General features: G+C 42.4%; 1 protein-coding gene across 2 annotated transcripts in view; it reads right to left on the minus strand.

Moving 5' to 3' along the window:
• The window catches only part of mink1 (misshapen-like kinase 1), a 36,673-nt gene extending 16,948 nt beyond the window's left edge, over positions 1-19,725 (minus strand). For both annotated transcript variants that reach the window (XM_036525213.1, XM_036525211.1), the window contains exons 1-15: positions 18,322-19,725; positions 8,544-8,609; positions 7,977-8,159; positions 7,579-7,689; positions 7,185-7,275; positions 6,637-6,767; positions 6,451-6,505; positions 5,420-5,498; positions 4,832-5,007; positions 4,514-4,583; positions 4,192-4,402; positions 2,774-2,881; positions 2,039-2,125; positions 803-1,021; positions 102-272 (exon numbers count right to left, since the gene is read on the minus strand). In XM_036525213.1, the coding sequence (XP_036381106.1) occupies positions 102-272; positions 803-1,021; positions 2,039-2,125; positions 2,774-2,881; positions 4,192-4,402; positions 4,514-4,583; positions 4,832-5,007; positions 5,420-5,498; positions 6,451-6,505; positions 6,637-6,767; positions 7,185-7,275; positions 7,579-7,689; positions 7,977-8,159; positions 8,544-8,609; positions 18,322-18,405 (1,842 nt within the window). In that variant the 5' untranslated portion in view covers positions 18,406-19,725. The remainder of the gene's footprint in view (positions 1-101; positions 273-802; positions 1,022-2,038; positions 2,126-2,773; positions 2,882-4,191; positions 4,403-4,513; positions 4,584-4,831; positions 5,008-5,419; positions 5,499-6,450; positions 6,506-6,636; positions 6,768-7,184; positions 7,276-7,578; positions 7,690-7,976; positions 8,160-8,543; positions 8,610-18,321) is intronic.
• Between the last annotated feature and the right edge of the window lie 320 nt (positions 19,726-20,045).

The following is a 20,045-nucleotide window of genomic DNA, read 5'->3' on the forward strand; positions in this document are numbered from 1 at the left end:
AGAGGGTGGAATTTACTGACATGGAAGGACTGGGTTAAATATGTCAAACACGGAAGGAGAATGATGAGAGGGATGTTGCCTGTGACTGACAGCACACCCACCTTGCCCTGCCCACCCTGTGGCTCCACAGGACGCTGCATGGGCGGGGTCTGGGCGGCCTGTCCGACGCCCGATTGGCAGATAGAATCAGATCTCGACTGGATGGCAGTGTCTGAGACTGTGGTGCAGATCTTGGGGGAGCCCTGTCTGCTCAACTTACTGCGCTCATCCACCTTCCAGAGACGGAGGGAGAGAGAGCCAGAGTCACGGGAGGGAGAGACAGAAGGGAGCAAAACAAGGGAATACAAAGGAAAAGAAAGAAAGCGCAGGGGTGACTGTCAGGGTTTCTAATGACGCACACAAATACACACAGACACAGACACGCTCACTCAGATGGACGTTTAAAACATCTTACAGCTTGAGGGACGAACAAGCAATGAAATCTTTCTTTCAGACACCGAGGTGCAACAAAGTTTACTACAACTACAAATGAAGCATGTAGTTGCTGGGGATGAGTTTTGCATTTGTAGATGTTCATGACGTCAGCACAGTTTCCCCCTGGAAACTGATGCAACCAAACGGAACACTTGCTACCGCGTGAAACACGAACAGCAACGTGGTGGACACCTTAACGGATCGAAACATGAAAGCGCCCGGTTTTTAACAGAGGGACCAGCTTCAGCGTGGACAGAGTCAGCGCTGTACTGCGCGTCAGTGTGTGAGAAGCCAGGGAGGAGTGGATGACACGCTGCTGGATCAGTACCTCTCGGGCCCAGGCCGGCTTGTTGTTGGGCTCCAGGTTCTTGCCGTAGTGGTAGAGCTGGGCCTTCTTGTCTTGCTGCTGCTGCTGCTGTTGTTGCTGCTGCTGCTGTTGCTGCTGCTGCTGCTGCTGCAGGGACACCAGGTATGCATGCTCCTGCTGGAGCTGCCTCTGCAGCCGCTCCGACTGCCGCTGCTCCTCCAGCTGCTTGCGCTTGTACTCCTGCATACGGTGCAGCATTGCATCGCATTACATTACATTACACAACACTACATCGGATTACATTGCGTTACGTTACGTTACATTACGTTACGTTACATTACATTGCATTACATTACATTACATTGCATTACATTACACAACATTACATCGAATTACATTGCATTACATTACATTACATTGCAACGCATTACGTTACATTACATCCCATTACATTACATTACATTGCATTACTTCTACTCAGCAAACGCTCTCAGCTCTCATCCAGAGTGACTTAGACAGCATAGTATAGGGTTGTTACGTGTTATTCATTTATATAGCTGAATATTTATGGAGGAAAATTCCTCTGCCCCCAGGATACAACAACAGTGGCCCACCTGGGAATCAAACCCACAACCTTCAGGTTAAGTGCTGTACACTGCAGTGGTGGCCAAACTCAGTGCAATCATGTAATAGGTGACAGTGTAGCATAGTGGTAAGGAGGAGGACTTGTAACCAAAAGGTTGCCGGTTTGATTCCCTACTGGGGCACTGCTGTTGTACCCTTGGGCAAGATACTTAACCCAGAATTACCTCAGTAAATATCCAGCTGTATAAATGGGTAACATGTAAAAGAACTATAACCTATGTAAGTTGCTCTGCTAAATGCCAATAACATACTGTAATGTAATGGCAGCATAGTATAAATGCAAAACTTTTACAGGTCACCATGAACACTGCTGAACTCCACAAGGTCTGATCAATGTATGATCTACCTGACCAGACACTCCAGACCTGTCAGACCAACAGGTGGACACTCATTCTGGAGCTCATATTGCCCTGTGAAAGTTCTAGAAGAGCTTGGCTTAAAGCAGCAGATCAATGGGAGAATTCTAAGGCTGCCATTTAAAGCACCTTATCCAGCAACACCCTGTGAACGGCCCACCCTATACAGAGCCTGCAGAGTTGAGCTAAATTTCTCCTATTGGCCCAGCGAGGCAGAGCAGGAGAGAGGATATGGGCAATGCGGGACGTGCGTTACCATGAGCAGAGCCTGTTCCTGAAGTAGCTGCTGCTGCAGAATCTCTAACTGCCGTTGTTCCTCCTCTAACTTATGCCTTATGAACTCCTGGACGGAGACAAAGAGGGGGAGGGAGGAAGTAAGGAAGAAGGAAGAGAAAGGGGAAAAGGACAGAATCATTCACAGGGTCGGAGTACGTCAGTAGATTTTACATTATTTGTGCGAGGAAGAAATCCTTGTCAGAAAATCCACAAATGAAAGACTGAGTTTTATCCCTCAACCTCTGCATGGGGAAATATTGCCTTTTACAAGTTTCCAAAGCCGTTTTTTAGGATTGTATGAAGGACTGTGCATGACAGGCGTAATACTTATTTTTTAAAACTCAAATTCCATTTATTATGTTTGTTTGCTCTCTGTTGGCCCTATGGATAATATGTATTCATTGAACATTTGTAAAATTTGTAGACCAAACATGTCTTTGCATAATGTTCGACACCATGGTGGAATATCTGCAGCAAAAAAAAGGTAAGAGGAAAAAAAAAACAGCGCTATAAAAAAAAAAAACCCATCTCAACAAACCGAAGCTGCGCTGTCATTCTGCTGCTATGGCAACCGTTCCAAAGGACATTCCTCCTGTATTCCAGGCTGGCTTGCGATTGCACTGGAGAAAGCAAGCAAGCTCCCATTGGCTAACACAGCACACCTCCCCATTCTGACTGGCTGGCTGCGGCCCGGGGGCGGCTTGTGGTTGGCTACCTGTTCCCTCTCGGCCATCCTCCGGTCTTCCTCCCTCCTCAGCTCATCCAGTCTGCGGTGAGGGCCCTTGTCTTGCTGTCTCACCATCTCGCGCTCCTTTCTCTGTTGCTGAGTGAGAGAGCGAGATAGAGAGAGAGGGAGGGAGAGGAAGAGTGTGAGGGAGGGAGAGAGAGTAAGGAGAAAATGAAATGCGTGTCACATTCACACAGATGCCACAAATGGAGCTCCTCTCCAGCTCTCCGACTCACCAGCTCTCCATACCTCTCTGTGCCTGATGGGACAGAGAATGGCTCAGAGGGCGGGTGAGCTGTGACTCATTTTTAGAACTGTGCTGCAATCCCCATGAGACAACGGCGCTTAGCGATTCAAACAGTTCCACAGAGATACTGTACTGGAAATAAACACGCCTTTCAAGGTTTAAATATTTAATCTTCCGTAATCTTTACCTAAATGCTATTAAAAAGGAACAATGATTCTCACGCATCCAATCAATACCAATATTAGATATTTGTATCAATATTGGAATAATAATAATACTAAACCAAACACACAACCAAAATATGCCACGCAGTCAGGTAACATTTTTAAAACATTATTTCACTGAGGATATTTCTTTACAGTTTGTGGTCAGTGATCACAGTGCAACACTGGTTAGGAATGTGGTAAATGAAACGTACTGTCAAGATAATTAGCTTCCTGGTTACATTCATATTAGTCTTCGACTGCATTTGAAAAATTGGTCATTTACGTTATCACTTGCAATTTTTCTTATATAACAAAGATAGCTACATACCACGTTTAGGAGGAAAACAATGTGATACTTCTCCCTACACAGCTGTGTCTTTCCTCAGATCCACAGACAGCTGTCAGATGAAAAGCCAGTGCAGTGCCGTGACAACCAATGATCTATGCGCCAAAAATGGGGCCCAGTATGTTTTGTCAAAAGCCTAATTTCACTGTAATCCATTTCTAGGTAGCCAGGTTACTCAGTTAACCACCTAACATATCTCTGGGGCTGTATGTCACTGTGGCAGTAAACAGCAGCGGTGTGGCTTAGTGGTAATGTGTAGGACTTGCTACTTGCAAAGGTTGCAGGTTCAGTTCCTTGCGGGACAATGCTGTTGTACCCTTCGAATCGTATACACAACTGGATAATGTATATAAATGGATAATGTGATGATGTAAGACACTCTTATCCAGAGCAACTTACATGGGTTACAGTTTTTTACAATGTTATCCATTTATACAGCTGGATGTTTACTGAAGCAATTATGAGTTGTACCTTGCCCAAGGGTACAGCAGCTGTGCCCAGGGGGGAGGGGGCTCGAACCGACAACCTTTCCAATACAGGTCCTGCTCCTTAACCACTGTGCTACCCTGCCCCCCCACTGAGCGAACGGTCCCGGGCGGGACGGTACCTCCTCCAGGCGGCGGCGCTGCTCTTTCTGCTCCTCGATGCGCTTCTGCCGGTCGTGCAGCAGCTGCCTCTTGTGCTCCTCGGGGTCCCGGCGCTGGGCGGCGAGCTGGGCCTGCTGCCTCCGCAGGGCCTCCGAGCGCTCCTTATTCTCCTGCTGCAGCCGCAGGAAGTCCCGCCTCAGCGTCGACTCGCCCGGCACGTTCAGGATGGAGCTGCGCCGAGACGGGGAGGGCAGAGGGAGTGAGGGGGGGGAGAGGAGGGCGAGGGCTTGGGTGCGTTGTTCACCCTCACAAGCGGCGGGAGAGAATAGAGAGTGACGTTACCTGGACTCCCTCTCGTCCCCTCGGTTTTCGTCCTCCTCCTCACTGCCGCTGTACTCATACTCGGTCTCCTCTGGACAGAGAGAGAGAGAGAGAGAGTGACCACACACAACACACACAAAGTATACTCGCATTTGTACACGCAGACACTTCTGTAGACACACGCAAGCACACACACATGCACCAACATGCACACAAATACATCTTGAACTCCTACACACATCAACATTACATTATCTCCTGTCGCACTCTTCTTGCCTTTTTACACAGACACACACACGCACACGTGCACACACTCTTGAGCCCTCCCGCCCGTCTCACCCTTCTCCCCTCTCTTCTTGCGGGTGCGGTCGATGTGGTCCTTGAGCTGGATGCGGACCTGCCTCTCGGTGGGCTGGTCCCGGATGAAGGAGTGCTTCAGGAGCTGCTCGGTGGAGGGCCGGCTGGGGTACGTCTTCACCAGACACCCCTCTATGAAGTCTATGAACTTCTTCGACCTGGAGGAGGGAGAGGGGTAGGAGGGAGAGAAAGGAGAGTTTGTGAGAGGTAAAGAAGAAAGGGAGCAGAGAGCAGGAGGTAGGAGTGAGAGACAGACAAAGACAGAAAAGAAGAAGCACAGAGGAGATGGACAGAAGGCTGTGGGGATGACAGCATCAGAATGAAAAGAGGAAGGAGGGAATTAAGGGAGAGGGTTTGACATAGGGATCTGGAGCTCCTGAAAGGCAGTACTACTGTCTAGATAAGAAAGACCGCGTCAGAGCAACAGGAGGAAATACCGAGAAGCAAAAAGGAAGGAACGATCACTAAGAGGTAAAAACAGATGCTGAACAGAAGAAAGAGAAAGAACAAAGATGGAAAGATGGACGGGGCAGATGAAAACACGCAAATATATGAAGGAGAAATACTCACCACTTCTTGGATTTGAGTTTAGGAGGGGGGTTCCGAGGAATGAGGAAAAGGGCTCTCATAGGGTGCATGTCACACAACGCTGGGGGGGGGTTAGTGAGAGAGAAAGAGGGAGAGAATGAGGGACACAGAGGGAGGGAAGGGGGGAGTAAGAAGGAGGGAGGTAGGGAGTCGGGGCAATAGAGAAAAAGAAAGAGAAAGCCATAGAGAGAGGGCACACAGTTTACTAAATATGAACTTGTATTCATTGAGGCACATCTTGTGCTGCATGTAGCTATTATTTCTCACGTAATGAGAAAAAAATGCCCAATTAGTGCAAAAGAACATCAACAACAACACACCAAGCATGTTCACAGCTGTCTAAGAGTGTGTATGCAGAATTTAAAAATGAGGTGAAAATAACGATTAAAATATTATTCTCCACTGGTGGCAATTACAGCATGGCTTTGATATCAGTAAGTTGTTTGATTCAACTGTTTCTTTACGCATTTGAACCATACCCTTTTGAAAGAATGCAATGAGCAGATTACTGTAATAAATTGTGTATTGCAATACAGGCAAAACAACTTCATTTAAAAATAATGCTATTGTGAATTATTTAGCTATTACTATTACAGAAGATTCATTATGCAAATTGAAGTCATTTTATGACGCATTGTAATGTTCAATGTACACAAATGTTAACCTTCCTTTGAAAAGCAAGCACTCACAAAACTACCAGCAACCTTAATTGGGCTTGTAGTTAATTCACCTTGCAGATCTGACATTATAATCTTCTGGTTGTACACTGAATAGGTACATTAAATATGTAAAAATAATGCTCTTCATCAGAGAAAGACTTTCTGTCTCACTGTAATCCTTGGAATGGAAAGGAACTTATTACATAAGAAGGTGAAATACAGCTGTGTGCGCGTCTGTGTGTGCTTGTGTACATGTCTGTGTGTACGCTTGTGTGTGCATCTGTGTGTGCTTGTGTACATGTCTGTGTGTATGCTTGTGTGTGCGTCTGTGTGTCTGAGTAAGTCTCTACTCACGTGGAGCTCCCTCCGCCATCTCTATTGCTGTGATCCCCAGAGACCAGATATCACTCTGTAGAGAGACAAAGAGGTGATGCTCTCTGATCTCTTGCACTCACACACACACACACACACACACACACACGCACATGCACACACACACACGCATGCACATGTGACACGTGAGAGAGAGAGCAGTGTTACCCTGAAGTCGTAGGTGGAGTCCGGGTTCTCATCACAGGCTATGACCTCGGGAGCCATCCAGTACGGGGTGCCGATGAAGGTGTTCCTGCGACCCACGGTTCTGTCCAGCTGGGCGCTCACCCCGAAGTCCACTGAGGGAGAGGGGAATGAGCATCATCACCTCTGCCACATAAACACTCACCTAACAATACTACTGTGGCACTCTGGCCCACTTCTGAGATGGACTTGGCCTTAAATCGGATTAAAACTGCCCTGACTTCAGTTTAAAAAGGCATAGCAGCCTCTTGTACAACACTGACTAAGAATAATCACAGCTACATAGCTGTGCACTGTCTGTACCCACTCCCACCCACTGGAGGGAGGACAGAGGAATTGAAAAAATTAGAACAGTTCTCAGAATGCAAGTAAATGTACAGACTTGCACAGTTCTACATCCACACAATGTCTGGAAATGAAGGTACAAATCAGGGCTTGGAAAGGTTTTTGAGGAAGTTTTTTTTTTTTTTTTTTTTGTGGGACATTCTGTACACACACGAGGACAGACTCACCTAGTTTGACCTCCGCATTCTCAGTCAGCAGCACATTCTGACCCTTAATGTCTCTGTGGATCACCTTGTGGGCATGGAGGTGAGAGAGACCCTGTAACAAGACAAACAGATGGGTCAAACAGATGAACAAAAGAGCTTGTACCTTGTCTGGCCAACCATTGAAACCTGGTCATGCAGTGCTTCTAATATTTTTGACTCTTTATGATTTTTTGCTTGTGCTGTACTCTGCCTTGCTTGGATAAAACCGTCTGCCTAATAAATAAATGTAAATGTAAAATGTAAAAAGAGAGAGAGAGGAAGAGAAGGAGAGATAGACAGCACGGAATAAAACCATGTGAAATATTTCATAAAATTAAGCCCTTGTAGCCTACTGGAAGGTAGCAATCTCCCTCACCCTCAGAATCTCCCTGCAGATGTAGGCAATCCAGTCCTCCTTGAGAGAGTTCCCCTTGGTGTTCTTCACCAGGTCTGTGACTGAGCCAGCCCCACAGAACTCCATCACCAGCTGAGACAGACAGACAGAGTTACCAATGCCAACTGACTCACACAAGCAACCAAACACACAAGGACGCTGGCAAGTGCGGAGGCACACTCATTCCAGCCAGCAAGGAAATACAGAGTTTTGTTCTGAGAGAGTTCTGTCTGGCTAGAACGACAGAGAAAGAGTTGCACTAAAGAGCACTAAAACTTGTTTCCAGCACCAGCTAAGAAAAAAATGACCAGGTGAAAAAGGAAGGCAGAGGTGGGGAGAGGCAGAAAGGGGGGGGGGGGGGGGGGTGGCCAGCCACGGACCCAGAGCTGGTCGTCGTGTCCCGGCGGGCTCTTCTTGACGAAGGCCCCATAGTAGGTGGCGATGTTACGGTGATGGCTGTACTTCTTCAGCATGTTGATCTCTGCCTTGATCTCCTCCTCCTCCTCCTCGGTGACATCCATAACCTTGATGGCAGCGAGCTGGCCGGTCTTAACATGGCGGCCCTGTGAGGGAGAGGAGGTGAGAAACGGAGGGAGATGGCCAACGATGTACTTGTGTCAGTGAGTCACCAGACCTTGGTTTAACAGGAGACAAGCAGGATACATGATGGTCTCTAACAACTGAGTACAAAGTGACCACCAGGGAAACTGTAAGCCTGAAGGCTTAATGTCAAACACACCATTTTAATGGTGAAAATAATTAGACATGTATTGTACAAATTGTAGTTGGTAAACTGTGAAAACAAGCTGTCTGGTCTTCCTCCTCAATTACTCCAGTACCGCCTTCCCCTCCGACAGCTGAACTAATCTGGCATAATCGCAGACTTATTACAGAAAGGGTTGGACAAGCAGAGATGTTCAGGCTGTTAAAATCAGTTTGTCTCTCACCTTGTAAACTTGTCCATAGGTTCCATTCCCCACAACCTCCACCAGCTCAAAGATCCCAGCTGGGTCCTGCCAGAAAGACAGAGGTTATCAGAGACAAATAGATCAACAACAGCAAAGACAAAAAAGTGACAAAATGATACTGAAATGATTAACATCCACAGCAAGAAATACAGTCAGCAAGACAGATTTCATTCTATACTTAACATAACAGAGAAAATGTTACCATGAAAATACCTTTTGATTAAAAACAATGGCACTGCCTTTTATTTTGGCGGACATTTTTATGATGTCAGTTCACCTTGTGTAGAATCTAACTGGACTAAAATGGGAAAATTACAGAATCAGAACCATTTACATCTGTAAAATAAAACAGTGCTGGTGTGTATGGGCAAACTGAAAGTTATATAATTACAAATTTCAAAAATATACCGAAATTAAGGGATAAAATATATTCATTCAGTGCGACATTTTTCCCCACGAGTTACATAATTACTATAAAATAGTGTCTGTCTATTCTCTTTGCAGGAAGCAAGGACACAGTCCAAGGCTCATGTTGCAAATCAAAAAAGTACTCTCTCTCACACACACTCAAAGAACTGGGGATATGCCTGAGGTATTCAGCCAAACCTTTACAGCGCAATGATTAGTTACCTTTTTAGACTCTAGTAAAAATAAAAAGCAGACAGCACAACCTGCCTAGGTGAATGGATGTTTGCTTTTAACATTAACCGTGTTAATCTGAAATATGGGCAGTACGGCTGCTGCTTACACGTTGAGCAGAAGGAGATGAGAGATACGGTGTGGAGGACACAGGAAATGAGAAGAGCCAGTGTGCATTCCCTGTGAAGCAGCACCGAATTTGGCATGACCCCCGAGAATTTCTGAAAAGCCGGCACATGCATCCGTGATGTGGAGATTCAGACAGGCGAAAACTTGGAAGTTCGTGTTGTAAATTGCTTTTGAGGTACGATAAATTCAAGTACTGCAATCATTTTTTTTTTACGATTTACGTTACTGACATTTTAGATCTACAGATGCAGTCTAGACATTGGTGTCATATATCTCTTGGTACGCACTGATACACTTCTTGCCTTTCACAGCTAATTGAGAATAAATGCATACCCTTCTCAGATTGCAGAAATACGAAGTGAAATCTTTTACAACGCCATCTGAAAAATGGTCACAAGATTATAACAAGAGTCGAGAGCGACAATACAGCTGGCAGGCAGGGCTTGCTGCACCTATACATGAGTTAACCAACATTAAAATGTTGTTTAAATGAACTAAAATGGCAAGGTTTAGAAGTGCAATTTTATGAAAATCATTCAAAACACATTAAAGAGTGGTGCAACTGTGGTTTCAAATGTGAAATTTAAATGGTTGTTTTTGTCAGTAACACTTCTAGGTTGCCTTGGCGAGAGACAATTTTGAGAGAGCTGGAAGGGTGCCTGCATGTTGAGCCAAGCTCGTCAGCCTCAACCTCAATTCAAGAAGGTGATTTCCGCAATGCCAACAACTGCTGTCGTGGCCGATTGTATAACTTAAATATATTTGTATACATTTAAACATTTCATTGAATTTTGTGGTTTAAATGGAAAAAACTCTTATTCATTATAGTATCCTGATGTAAACTAATGAATGTCAATTCAACCCAAAAAAAAAACACACAACCTAACATAAGTAGAGATGTATGCGTCTGTGTGTGTGTGTGTGTATGTCTGCGTATTTGTGTGTGGCAGTGAGTGGGTGTTAGATAGGACAGCTATCAAACAATGAGCTGAAATGAATCATCCCTCTCAAAGCTTTCTCGCTCCCCCCCCCCTTCTGCTCCTTCTCTCCCTCGCCATCCCAGAATGGCGCATATCTGAGTGTTGCCTGGAGAGGTCTGGGCTAACTCACTATACTAAATCATTAGAGAGGGAGAGAAATTATATCTCCCCCCACCCCACCCCCCCTCCTCACCTAGCTCACCAGTTACATCACGGTCGTCATTTTCTTGCCTGACTGCGCACATACACACACATACGTACACATAGGCAAAATGCACACACACAGGGCTGGCCGGGTTTATCTGCAGGGCTCACTTCACAGACTCTGCCGTTGTCTCCCAAATAGCAACAGGAGTGTTGACCTCTGTAAACTACGATGTTAATTACAGAGTGATTTAACAATGTTCAATTATACTAAAGCTTGGGGGATAACTGCGAACAATCTCTCTCTACCTTAAATGCAACTGAATATCAGTCTTGCTATCCATATCATAAATCTGTGTATGACCATATTCAGAGTAGAATGGCTTTTATATTTAAAATGTTGCCTGTCTAGTACCACTGTGTGCCTTTACAGTGCTCAGAGCAAATTGCAAAAAACAGGTGCTGACATTCTCTCTTAGGTGCACAGTGCAATTTACCTCTCTGATTTCAAACCCACTTCTTGGTCACAAGCTAAATGATTTGAACACTACCAAGGATGTGCATTTCAAAGAATTCAATTTTGGAATACTACATTGCTCCTGAGAACATTAAAGTAATCAAACGACATTTTCCACCCAAGCTCAGTACGAAAATCCAGTTCTTTCTGTGTAAATGACTCACTGCAAAGAAATCTGTATTCACTCAGACGCCCTGGCAGGAAAATGAATAATATCAATGAATTATCTTATTTTACGCAGAGTTCTTAGGCGCTACTTGATGAATATTGATGAGAACGAATACAACTCTGGATATATATTTTTTTTTTTTTTTTTTTTGCTCTTTAACAAGCAAATACCGATATTCAGATAGGTGATCTTTCTCGAAAACTGGGATAATCGAAAACTCTGTCTCGTCCCCAACTAGTAGTCTTTCACGCCTGCTGCCGTGCAAAACACTATCAATTATATGCTGATTCATAGCTGCTTTTGTGTACCTGCAGGATTTTGGTAACGTGAATTACATGGCTACTGACACATTCAGTTAATTATTATCATTTATTCATTCGTTAGATGCCCTTATGCAGTGCGTCATACAGACCATAAGCAAATACACAGCATACAAAGAGGGAAATAAGTTCAACATATCAACTATCCTACAATTAATTGTTAGTCAACACAGATACATCCTGGACTGTCAAACACAAGTCCTTTGGTGTAGAAACTGCAATTTAACATCGTAATTAGGACTTGTTGGCTATCAGCAACTCTGGTTTGAGATGAGGGGTTTGGAACAATGTCTGAGGTAATGTGGTCCACTGTCTTTTTTAGTCTTTTACAGTCTCCTTACAGCTCAGAGTGCAATACCGTCCATTAATACTCCAAAAATCAGCAGCAACGTCGGCAGCGCTTGCCTTTTACTTTCTAATTTTGGCAAAAAGTACCTTCTATAATTTCATAGATCCCCTGGCTGGAATTAATGATGGCTTCACACCACCTCCATGCTGTCAAATGGAGTCTGGGCTGGTTTCTGCTGCAGCAGTCCAGAGTCCTCACAGGTCCCCGGCATTCTGTACTGTTACCTTGGTTGCACTTTGGTCCAAACTATTTTCAACAGGATTTAACCCAGACGATAGTGATGGTCAACTCATGCCCTAAACCCCCCCCCACCCAAGCTACGCCTTCACACCACTGGCTTAGTGACAAGTGTTATCTTGCTATCCAATACCTGCAAAATTGTCTGCCTACACTAATCCCAGGAAAGACCTCTCATCAATTTTGTTGCTTAGGTGGAAAAAAAAAAAAGTATTGTTCAGCATAAGTATGCATTTCTACAGTGTTTTTTGACTGCAGGGCACCTACTCTACAGAACATCAACAAATAGACAACGTAACAATACGACCTTGCATCCAGCTGTCTGTATATATCAGGCTTAGAGGTTTGTATAAAGACAATAAAAATGAACTGTTGGACCATTTCTCAACCAATCAGAAGTGTTTATACAGTACATCCAAGCTGTGGTAGAGTCAATACTCATAAAACAGCAAAATTTGGCTCTCAGTGGCTCAAGGCTTAACTGTAATTTATGCATTGAATAGAGGACAGTTAAAGACAGTCCAAACGTTATCCTCAATTTAATTAAATAAAATCCTTGTTGTTCCTAATGCGAAATCATTTTTTCGACAAAGTTTTCAAAATAACACGAAAATATTTGAAACATTAAAAGCACCTCTATATACTGGCAGTTGATACAAGTATTCAGAAGAATATACAGTCTGCTTACAACATGAATAGAATAAAAATTGAATGGATTAACAGAACAGGCACAATACAAGGTACATAGATGAATCCACACGGTAGAATAAATGAATAATTTAAAAAGAAAAAGTGGAATGGGGTGGCTGACAGCACAGATAGACAACAGGTATAATAATCCTTTCATAGACTGAATGGTGAGATTGCCCTGGGGACAAAGGCTAATTTTGCTTCTGAATAGCAATGTTGACCCCGAGGGGACAATGCAATTCATTAAATATTGATCTTGTCTTACAGAGCGTGTACGTATTATCCAGGCTTTAGGGACCAGATACTGTTCCACTCCAATCATTTTTTTAACAAACATACTCTTTTCTTAGCTTATCTTAGTTTTGCTTTTTAGTTTCAGGTGCCCAATTCATGCGAAATGTTAAAGGGAACAAATAAAAGTAATAAATAAAAACAGGTCAGCATGACATACGTTAATTATTTCTTCAATTTCCTAAGTACAGACAACAACTGTTGTGCTTAAAGTAGCCAAAAATAACCTGGAGATTACTCACACTGCATCTTACAATCTCTGACCATATTCAAGCAAGCGTCCACCACTTAAACTGTCCTTCAGTTATGGTTTAAAAAAGGGTTAGCCGTTTTTCAGTTCATTCATTTCGATGAAAGCACATCACTGATTTTGTCGATGTTAACAAAAAGGAAGGAATTTGCATAACATGAAGTACCATCACTCACGACTGTGCCACTGGCATAATCATCATAGACAAGGCAAATTATAACTGAGTCATTATCAAATTTGATGTTTCCTGTCATAGACTCCACCTTCAGTACTGTATACATTTTACACCTCATCAATGCATAAAACGTATAGAGTATACACCCATCACCCAGGGATATACTGTCAACTTGTCAACCCCCTTCAATAATAAATGCAAACACAATCAGACATCTGTCTGCCTCAAGAAATTCACCCACCATGTCGATGTAATCTTGTATGTAACAAATTAAAAAGTGACAAATGCTCTAATGAATGATTAATCAAGCCTGCTGTTTCATTAGTTTGTATATAAATGGCACACAAACTACTGTTACTCGGCTTGGCTTTTCTTTTTTATTCCCCCATTTGTTCTGAAAATATGAACAACTACTTGTCATACAGCTTTTAAATAAGCCATGCTAATGACATGCCACATGTGCAGGGATGTGATTGTATAGAGGTATGTATTACTGCTTTTACTTGACTACTGTAAAGCAAAGAAAAATGTTTGCGACATCATAATTATGTTAACTGATCTAAAGAAATTTTTTGTGGGGATTTCGTCTGTCAGTGTGCAATACAAAATGTTACCATTTTTACAAAAACAGCACTTCACAACACACAACAAACGTTGAAGCAGTGTGTAGCCTGCTTGAGTTTCAGACAAGAGCAACATATGTGAAAGGGCAAAATAAAATGTCACATAAGATGTCCAGCTGTATTAGACAGCTAAGATGAGGCAGGCCTTGACGACACTGCTGACTACGGCATAATGGATAATATAGTTTTCCAGTTAGCAAAGTGTGTTATTATGGCTGCTTAACTCTTGTTAGCTACACATCAAAAAGACAGATCCAGCTTAGCTACCTATCTTTGTAGCCAGACTGAGAGCTTCAGAAGCTGGCTAATAAGCTAGAAAAAGAACTAAGATCGATTCAGCTTGCTAGCTACAGATCAAAATATCGATTGACATACAGTTAGTTTTGCATATGGCCAAATATCTAGCTTGTCAGATGTGTTCAGGTAAATTTCGGATATATGTATCCACTTATGCAGTTATTCATGAAGATCTTACTGAAAAAATAAACACATTTGAAAAGAAAAAATATATACATTTTTCTCTGCAGGTTTCAAAAGCTAAAATCCAAGTCACACTCCAAGGTGTAATTCACCACGGTTCCCCATTAGGGGTCAGCGTTTTCCATTTTTGCACAAACACACCCACAAGGGTAGGTGGGTGGTGAATTTACCATTTCTCATTGTGTTTGCGACACTGATCACACCACCACCAGGTTATACGGGCCATCAGCTAGGAGCATGTCGCTATTATAATGGGGTGAGGATGCACTCGGTAGACTGGAGAAGAGTCAAGCTTGACTATAAGCGCTCAAAGAAAGCAGAAGTTAGCAAGCCTCTTAGCAAGAACGGCATCTCCGAAGCTAGATAAATTGATTCTTGTGTGGTAGCTCAGGTAATGCAGGCTGCAGCATTACCTGTTTTTGCAAAGTGATCCAGAATCATGCGATAGGGCAAGTAAATTTTGTAAATTTTCATGATCGCGGTCCATGTTTACCATAATTTAATTATTTGCTTCATCAATATCACAATGTTACACACTGACTCCCAAAGAATAACTGCTGCAGAGAAAAGAAGAGTGTGTCTTTGGAAGGTTTCGGACTTGGTGCTGATGATTTTAGCTTGAGTGTATATACCCCTAAACCCGTAAACACAGAGTAGCTAGCAAGCTAAACTGCGGCGGCAGTGTAGCATAGTGGTTAAGGAGCAGGACTCGTAACCGAAAGGTTGCCGGTTCGATCCCTGCTGGGACACTGCTGCTGTGCCCTTGGGCAAGGTACTTAACCCGCAGCTGCCTCAGTAAATATCCAGCTGTATAAATGGATAACATTGTAAAGAACTATGTAAGAACATTGTAAAGAACTAACCTATGTAAGTCGCTTTGGATAAAAGCGTCTGCCAAATGAATAAATGTAAATGTAAACGTACCTGAACAGCTTTCATTCATTGATCATTATTAACCCCTTTCCCAGTCAGTGAATATTTTCTTAACCTAGCCATCGGCCACTGCAGCAGGCAATAACCGATCTCTTACTGGCTTGTGTCGGGACTTGACTGAGAGCACCCATCTGCTACGCTCCCACACCAGGCCATCCATCCTTTGGATGCAGCCCCTCCATGTGTCATCTACACTACACAGCCTCCTCAGATGCTCAGCTGAAAGCTCCGTCCGTGCACTTCGAGCTTAAGGGAGGGATCTCTCAACTGTATTTAAATACGTAGGGTACATCTCAATACCATAAACAGTATCACGTTGTTGTCTAGTTATTCAACTCATTAATAATTCTCACCCTCTTTTTAAAAAGGCAGCCTCTCAACGATGTTCTTTGTGACCGTTCTTTCTCCGACAGATCGTGCTTCTGCACTCATGCAGTCCATGAAGACCCACAGTAACTGTTTTGCTGACCAATGCACACTTCTGCTTCTACTACAGGAGACAGAAGGAGTCCCCATACTTAGGTGGCCATGTTCACAGGGAGAACATGTGCACAGAGAAATACATTTTTTTCCCGGTGACCGTAGAAATTAACAAACCTTCTGAAATAGCAGTCATAGAATTGGCAGATATGGTTGGCAGAACATTGGTTAAAGGTATTTGTTCACCCCTAGTCTAAATAACTTATGCTTAAATGTAGCTAGCTAATGCTATAAGCAAAAGTAGCACTTTAACACTACCCAGGTTTCATTTTATTAAGGTCAAAAATGATAGATTTCCTGGGATAAGAATCTGTAAAGTCAAAAGTGCAGGCTTGGGTTAGCCATGCGCCAAAGCTAAACCATTATGTCAGAATTTTACTGAACACATTCCTGAGCCTGTGGGCAGTTCCACTCATTCAGAAACTAGAAACCTTGGAAACTAGACATGTAGATATACTAGAGATGCCTGCTTCCTCAAAACATGCAGTTTTGTCAATTTTAGTGTGGCTTTTTGCGTCATACAAAACCAATCTATGGTGTAATGTTTAAATTAGAAAAGGTAAACCTACCCTTTAGGGGCATGGATGTGTATTATGTATGAATACTTTATTTATTTTACTGTTATGGGAAACACTTTCAGTAGAATGTATCCAATAAAGCTGTTCGAATACAGACCAATTTATTTCCTTGTACTCTAATGACAAAATGTGCAATGTTTTTTTTACAACATTAAATGAACATATTTGAAAAATAAATGTATTTAAATAAATGTGTTTATCACACACAGTATACTTATACTATAGATACCATATACTTTAAACAATACTGTTTATACTATTTTTTTAAACAGTACTGTTTTACCCCTTCCACTTTTAAGGGCATGTAATATTAACATTACTAGACCCCTAAAATGAGTCACAACAGAAGAAAAATTACAGCAGCATTTCCATCCAAATCTCCTTAGCGCCTTTACGTGTATGCTGCACAAAATATTTCGAGTCAATATGGCATAATTTAACATAATATGACATAATATCAAAATCACACTTGGTAGCAAACACTTGTCAGTAACGGTTCTAAAAATAACACAAAAAGAACACATTATCTTATAAGTCATGTTGAAAAGTGGTTTAAATATTTCTGGCACATTAAAGATTAAACGGAAAAATTATCTGTTTATGTCAGAAAATCAGTTTAGTTCAGAATAATAGAAAGAGCTGAATGACTATCTCCATATTTTTTGTTTAACGTCAAGTGGAAATTATTCAGCATCATACATATATATATATATATATTTTTTTTTACCTTTTATCATCACCATCACCGTAATTTAAATAGTCAAGATACTGAGAAGGTAGCAAGGTCCTCGAGCGAGATAAGTCCGAGTGAGTTAACACCTGTCTTTCAAAATGGAGTAGAGTGCAGCATATATTAAATGGATTTGTACAAGTTATCTTAGTTGTGTCCTCATTAATTTGACAACAGTTTATATTAACATTCCTCCATAAAATAAATAAAGCTAATGGCATGTGACTAACAATACTTACACGGTATATAGCCACAGTAAGTAGAAAGCAATGTTTGTGAGCATCAGCTGTACCTTGATGGTAGCTGACTCAAATGAGCCATCAAAACAAGGCCGATAACCTATCGTACTACGGCCCAGCATATACCTAGCCTGTGTGTACTCCCAGAAGATACGGGAAGCAAGGGGAAAAATCTAAAGTTCCAGTCGGTGGTAGGAACTCGGTCCTTTAGACAGCTATCATCTACAGTATCATTCACACTATTCACAATCCATACAGAAGCTAGCAAATCTTTTATACTAAATACTTAATAATGAGATTAACAGGGTATGTCTTTAATCCAATCTCTGACATTCAGTTTTTAACCCACACTGCAGCGGCTGGACCCGGTAGATAATTAAACACGCTTAGACTAGCTAAGCTACCTACATTATTTGCGAGCTAGGCGGCAAATGAAGAGTTTTAGGCGCTACCTAGGCAGTGTGGAGTCGTGGCCAATACGTCGCCAGTAAGGCAGTTAGTTAGCTTCCAAGCCAGCAATGCTGCGCTTGGTGAAATATGTAGATAGCGACATTAGTAATGATGCTTGCGGACAGGTACCTACTATTGCTCGCTAAATAAATAGGAAATATAACTAACGCAGAAACAACTGTCTTACGAGCGCAATCAACGCGTCACGTGATTAATATCGAGTTCCATTCATTTGTGACGCAGTGAATAGTCTATTTAACCATAACGCGCTAATACAAAACAACCACATGAAACAACACTGAATATTTTCTCTGTTATTTCAAATAACGTTAATCTTAAATGTTACACACTCACCCGCAGGGCTGCGAGGTCTATATCATCCAAGCTTCGCGTAGGGGCGTTTTCAGACATTTCACTGCAAACTTCAACAGCTAGCATACGTTAGCTAAACTACAGACAGTCTGTTGATAGTTAAGATAGCTAGCGAAACAAAATTAAGTTGTAGTTGTATGTATCCAGTTTAGTTGAGGAGTGGCAGCTAGGCAATTCTGAAAGAGTTCTGATGTACTCGCAATGTCCTCAGTAGCTAAGTGGTTAGCAAGCTGGCTTTAAGTTGTTTATTGTCTTACCTAGTAACTTAGCCGGGTAGTCTAAGGGTTGACTTGCTAGAATGTAATATCATTAAGCAGGCTAGTTCAGATGACTAACCAGCTATCTTGCCGTCTATCCCCGCTTCACTGCGTAACGGTGGGAAAAGGGTTTTACAAGCGTTAGTCCAAGGAAAAATCTTAAGCAATTATCTTGCTAACGTAATCTATCTATATAACTAGTTGGTAAACTACGTAATCTTCAGGACTATATCGCTGACTACTTTAACTTGCCATAACCAGAACAAACAACCGTTACTCTAGCAGCGGCAAAGAAACGGAGATCCAATATTGTCTTGAATGTTGCATTCCCATTTCGCCTTCATTTTTGCAACGCTGCATGTTTTCGCAACTGACGTTACACACTTTACACTTCGCTAACATAGCTAAACAAGAAAATGCAAATAATCACACCTACAGTGAAAGCTAGCTAAATGTTAGCCAAAATCCTTGAAAATACCCCGCTGTATAGCTGACGTTAGCTAGTACTAGCTACCTATCATGGATGTCCGTTGTGGCTAGCCAGTTAGCTAGCTACCCACGCACGCAACGACGATGGCTTGACTACAAAATCTAACAAACGTCAGCTAGTTGTTACCAAATTCGATTTTCCCTATAGCTGACACTATTATCCTTAAAGGTTATTGGATTCTTGTGGAAAATTAAAGCTGAAACGACGCCCCGAGTTCAGCATCAAGGACAAGGTGCTGGAATGTTTACATTGAATTTTAGGTATACTCCTCTCTAGCTGCAAAAACTTTCATTCTCTGCGCGTTGACAGCGTATTGATGATCTGAAGCGACGCACCGCCTCCATACTGATCCATCGGGGAAGACGCGAACCGCTATCCCCTGGCACTGGAATTTAGATTTAGCCAGCTAGCTTGGCTAGTTAAACGTCTTCACTCGGCTGATATTGCGAGACAGGTCTTTGCAACCACCAGGTATCATTTCAATGATAGTAATGCTGGCTACCTGTTCTTGATCTTTCTGCCCGATTAGCTAGCAATCAATATCAATCTGATTCAGCCCAATGCAGCACACCCAGTTTCGCTAACTTGTTTTAGCTGTGTTTTGGTGTAATCCTATTACTCTCACTATGGGGTCGTATCGTGACGTTCCTCATTCGCAAGCACACACGAGGACGCTCCTTGCTTTTTTTGTTTTAATGCTCTCTTCCCTGGTTGCAAATAACTACGGTACTAAACCACGGACAAACAATATAACTTGCTAGTTAGCTATGCCTACTGCAAGTAAAGGACTGTACTCTGTAAACTGTCATTTACTAGAACACATTGCTGAATAAAAATTAATACATACTATACATTTGATTAATAAAGATTCATAAGTCTAATAAAACTGTATGAACACAATAAAAGTTGCCCCAGATTTGTAACGAAATGATTTCCTTTATTGTCTTTCTCGATCACAA

The sequence above is a fragment of the Megalops cyprinoides genome, chromosome 3 (genome assembly GCF_013368585.1).
Source record: "Megalops cyprinoides isolate fMegCyp1 chromosome 3, fMegCyp1.pri, whole genome shotgun sequence".
Lineage (NCBI taxonomy): Eukaryota > Metazoa > Chordata > Actinopteri > Elopiformes > Megalopidae > Megalops > Megalops cyprinoides.